Here is a 5308-nt window from a genome sequence, read left to right as displayed (position 1 = left end):
GGCTGTTGCATGCATAAAATGCAACCTTTTTATTCTGACAGTGTATGACTTCTATTAACATTACAGAATAGAACATGATCAATATTATCTTTCAACGTTCAATTTAAATAACTGTAATTGGACAAACTATGTAGGGTACAATTTCAGTTTGTTTATTGTGAAATAACTCTAAATAACTTGTTTATTGTGAAATAATGTCCTTCTGTCCTCTGATAAGCATTGTTCAGGACTGCTGTTCCCAAAAGCTTTAATGCTTTTTTATGATACTTTTGGGGAAAGCAGCCATGTTTGAATGCACTGTCAGCCGTGAGTGAACGCTCTGTGAACGCTGTGATTGATTGGTTCTGTCTTGCAACATTTGCGTGTGTTCAGATGAGCAGGAAAATAGTTCTATCCTACACATTTACTCGCTAACAAATGTTATTCGTCCAATTCAATGCATATTGTATGCATTATTATTATTTATTTATTTTTGTTAAATTAACAAAATCACTGGTAAATAAAATACACCTTAGTATCGATATTTTTTGTTTGAGTATCGATACTTTCGATACTCGCATCAGTATCGATATATCGATACTTTGGATCGATATGCCCATCCCTAGTGTAATAAAGCTCATTATAATCAGTGATGCTGTCTATGTGACACGACAAACCCCCAGCAGTAAATGGTTCTGAAATAAACACCACTTCTGACAGAAAGGACAAATTAATTTGCAACGGTTACTTTGCCACGTAGAGAGCTTACCTAAAAATAAACAGTTTAGCATCAATTACTCACCCTCATGTTTTTCCAAACCTGTATGAAGTTCTGAATAAAAAAGTTTTTCTGTAGATTAAAGATATTTTGAAGAATGTCATCAATCAAACAGTTGCTGGTAACCATTGATTTCCATAGTACTGTTTTCCATACTATGGAAGTCAATGGCTACCAGCAACTGTTTGTTTACTAGAGGCGTTTTTAGCCTTTCCACAGTCCCCCATCAAAAAGTGTGCCCATATTTGAATACTCTTTTAATGCTGTTTTGGAACTAAATCATCTCTACCTGACATTTACAAACTGCATGCACAATAAAGAGCTGCTTCGTCATTGACAACCAATAGAAGACATTTGCAAGTTTCGTTTTAGCTAAATATCCACCTCATCCAGCACTTATTTTGTTTAGCGAACAAGTTCCAAATTTTTGCCTGTTTAATGATTAGATCATAATAGTGATTCAGTCACAATTCTGGCATTGCTAGCACTGCTGACAGAAATTACACATGACTTGATTGCTGAAATATTATCAGAGAAAATAATTTTCAGGTCGATATACATCAATCCCTTTGACACAAGGATTTATTAACAACATTTTACTGAGGCCCTAGTAAAAAGTTCTAGCGACATTATCATTATAGCCGTGGTGTGGATTTCCCTATTCTCACAGATTTAGAATTTATAGTTATCATTATACTTATCATCCTTGATGTGAACTGAAACAGAGTTGAGCGGAAGAAACAGATTGCTTCATCAACAAATCATTTTGTGAATCAATTTGGTGAATAGTTTTTTTTTTAAATGTGATTCAAAGGAATGATCCGTTCACAAATCAAACAACACTATGCTGTAAAGCTTAAAAAAGTGGTACCTTTTTGTACTTTTATGGTGTTTTTACAGTATTTTGAAGCTTGATTTGTTTCTTAATCTTTCAGTAGATTGGATAAATGTGAATTAAATAGTGGATGATCACCAATTAATGATTCATTATTAAATACCCGTGCTGTTACACCAAAGGAAATCATATGACCCTGGTGTTTTTTCTGTTCTTTTAGGTGGTTTTTTGGAAAGTTGAGTCGTGTTGAGGCATTGAGTCACCTCATGTCAGCAGAAAATGATAATGGATCCTTTCTTGTGCGAATCAGTGAGACTGACAGCATGGGCTTCGTACTCTCAGGTGTGTGTGTGTTGTTTTCTGACAGCCATTAGGGAGTTTGTTACAGCACACATTAGAATCTCTAAAAGGTACAATTTCAGACTGAAGTTCTGAATCTTGTCTCTTAGTGAAATCACAGACCAAAGCAAAGCACTTCAAGATCTACCATACTAGTGGTCAGTTCTATGTGGATCCATCTCCTCAATTTGCCAGTGTATTAGAGGTGGTTGAATATTATCAAACTCACCCACTCTCCACTTCGGATTTACTTAGGAAACCCTGCATTCGGGTAAGACTCTCTTTTCGGGTAAGATTCTTCTCTCCTCTGCTTGTTTTTACAGTATATCTCTCTTATTGTCCTGTTCTCTTTCAGTTTTGTCAAATGAGGAAGTGCTTGAAAGAGTTTCTTCACTGTTATGAGAATGTCAACTTAATCGACATCAAGAAACTCATTTTTCACTATTCTCCAGCAAACATATGCTGATACAGTATCTGATCGAAAAGCATCTAACCCAGTGAATATGTGAGGATAGTCCTCATGAAACGAAATGTGTTTGTAAACTTCCTTCCTGACACCACTGACTCATGTTTCTGTAGAAAATGCCCCGGGTTCTTCCACCCCCCTCAGTCGATGAATGGGAGCTGCCTAAAGAACAATTTACTCTTGAGAAGATGCTCGGCGGTGGCCACTTTGCTGATGTTTACAGCGGCAGGTGGAAAAATCACACTAAAGTGGCCATCAAAATCCTCAAGAACAATGGTGAGCTCACAGCTAGAGTCGCCACAGAGCAGAGCTGAAAATTAGAATGCAAAAGCTGCACAGCAAAATCATATAGGATCTAGCAGTATAAATGTAATGCCGGGAACACACTGCATGATTTTCAAAGTTGTTGGATCGCTGTTCTTCTCACACTACAAGACTGTCTGGAGTACAATTTAGTTTCTTTTGTGTGCACACTTGCACACATGACAGATTGGCGACAGAAGGTCACACAACTTTTTAACAGGAAGAATCGCAAACAACAATGGTGTTCACTGGAAAAATGTTGGATATAATCTTCTAATTTAAGCACAAGACTGTAGATGAACAGTCCCATTGACAACACAGGTTAATGCAGTGGATCAAAACCAGTGTCTGTGCAATATACATGGCTGGAAAGAGTTAATAAACATTACTAAAGACTCTGACTTTCATAAATCTGTGTCAGAAATAGAACAGACACAAAAGAAATTTAACACCGGTGTTCAAACGACCTTTTCTCAAGAGTGGTTATTCGAGTAAAACCACTTCAAAAGGTACACGATACTCCAGACAGAACCTCAGGATCTGCTGGGGGTCTTACTTTTGCCAGTCACAGTGTTCAGGAATTTCCTTCAGGGAAGGAACTGGACAAGCATGACATGGATAGGCAGCTCTTGTGCAGAAGGACTTTCAGTTGGAGGTGCAGATCATGAAGCATTTCCGTCACAGGCACCTGATTTCTCTCTTTGCCGTCTGCACTTCCTCTGCCCCATTTTACATAATCACCGAACTAATAGAGAAGGGAGACCTGCTTAAGTTCCTAAAAAGTCAGTCGCTGTCCCTTAGATATGTATGATTGAAGTCTCTTTATATCTTAATATTCATATATTTTTCTTGTGGGTGTAATTAAGCTGTCTCACTTTCTCTCTCACTTCTTAATTTGATCTGCCTTCTATATATCACCCTCCATCAGATCCAGAGGGTAGGGCACTGGATATGGAGTCTCTGATCGACATGGCAGCTCAAGTGGCAGATGGAATGGCATATTTAGAGGCACATAACAGTATTCACAGAGACCTTGCAGCAAGAAATGTTCTAGTTGGAGAGGGATATGTCTGCAAAATTGCTGATTTTGGCCTAGCTCGAGACATTAAGGTGAGCTAAAATGATATGCTGTTCCCTTTCATGGGAACTTCGAACTGCATTTTTGGACGTCAGCGAGTAATGTGACAAAAATCCCCTTCAGAATTCAAGCAAAATTACTGTATCCTTAATGAAGGCAACCACCTGCCTCGGGACATGAATACCCTACAGTTTTTACAACCAACATTTTTGGATTGTACATTGCACACATTACACAGTATTTGTGTGCCGAGGCTGAACATAATGTAGGTCATGCAGAATGGCAGTGATCCTAAACATTACACTGGTAAATCTACAACCGAATACCTCAAGCAGAAAAACGGCATTTAAATTGCAATTCAAACCCTGGCTTGGAATATTGTAGTTCGATTCACCCAAGTGGAATAAATGCAGTAGTACAAATACACTGCACTACAACTTTGTCTTGTTTGTCAATAAGATTCTAAAATTTAAATTACACACATTTACTTGGAAATACTATATAATGACTTCCTTCTTACTCCATTTGTACTTTTGTAGATTGTTTTTTCTTGTTTTAAGCATAAATCTAACAAAATGTTTAAAACGAGAAATTTTGCTGTGTAACTGAGAGCTTTCTCTAATAAAACTAAATATATTTTTTTAGAAATGGTAAATTAACAATATATTTTTAATAAATCCATGTTATGTTTTTGTCTATGTTTTTATAAAGCAGATGCTCTTGTGCAGAAGGACTTTCAGTTGGAGGTGCAGATCATGAAGCATTTCCGTCACAGGCACCTGATTTCTCTCTTTGCCGTCTGCACTTCCTCTGCCCCATTTTACATAATCACCGAACTAATAGAGAAGGGAGACCTGCTTAAGTTCCTAAAAAGTCAGTCGCTGTCCCTTAGATATGTATGATTGAAGTCTCTTTATATCTTAATATTCATATATTTTTCTTGTGGGTGTGTGCATCCGTGTCATCGCTATTTGACACCCGATGACACACACGATCTATGCGTTGTTTGTTTGGGCGAAAAGCACGCACGCGATGTCCTCGAGGGGGCAATCTGCGTGTACTGCGAGCATTTTCCAATGAAAAAGCTCCGTTCTCGTTTGTCTCTTTTTTCGAGTAAAGAGGGGCAGCCATCTGATTCCTGGTCAATGAGTTTAAAGAGGGGTCTTCTCTCAAAACTCCCTCCTTGCCATCCAAGCCCCTTCAGATTATATACCGCTTGAATGGCAGGGCATACACAGCATACCAGGCTGACCTGCTGAAAGACCTGGATAAAGGCGAGGGCCTTTCTCCTGATGAGATGGCTGAGTTGCGCCGCACCACGGATTGCTCAGCGGCCTTCAAATCCTTCATTCCACGAAGGTCCAGGTCTGAGCCCGAACAACCCAGGTGTCCTGGCCCGTCTCGGTTTGAGGATTAGAGACGAGTACAGAAAGCTAGTGTCGTGACTCGCGCTCCTCGCCCGCCTGCGGGTAGGGGTAGGAAGAATCGCGGGTCAAAGGGAGGTAGGCAAGACCTAAGGGAGGTGATCCA

At 39.1% G+C, this 5308-nt stretch overlaps 1 protein-coding gene across 1 annotated transcript in view; it reads left to right on the top strand.

Annotated features, from left to right (window-relative positions):
* Positions 1-5308, top strand: part of LOC107672013 (protein-tyrosine kinase 6-like) — a 9253-nt gene that overhangs the window by 1917 nt on the left and 2028 nt on the right. Inside the window, exons 2-6 of the mRNA XM_016465055.1 lie at positions 1813-1934; positions 2042-2202; positions 2511-2690; positions 3341-3482; positions 3629-3810. Coding sequence (XP_016320541.1) covers positions 1813-1934; positions 2042-2202; positions 2511-2690; positions 3341-3482; positions 3629-3810 — 787 coding nt within the window. The remainder of the gene's footprint in view (positions 1-1812; positions 1935-2041; positions 2203-2510; positions 2691-3340; positions 3483-3628; positions 3811-5308) is intronic.

Source organism: Sinocyclocheilus anshuiensis, unplaced genomic scaffold, assembly GCF_001515605.1.
Source record: "Sinocyclocheilus anshuiensis isolate Anshui unplaced genomic scaffold, SAMN03320099.WGS_v1.1 scaffold1053, whole genome shotgun sequence".
Lineage (NCBI taxonomy): Eukaryota > Metazoa > Chordata > Actinopteri > Cypriniformes > Cyprinidae > Sinocyclocheilus > Sinocyclocheilus anshuiensis.
The sequence above is the reverse complement of the archived record's forward strand: the minus strand, read 5'-3'. Positions and strand labels throughout refer to the sequence as shown.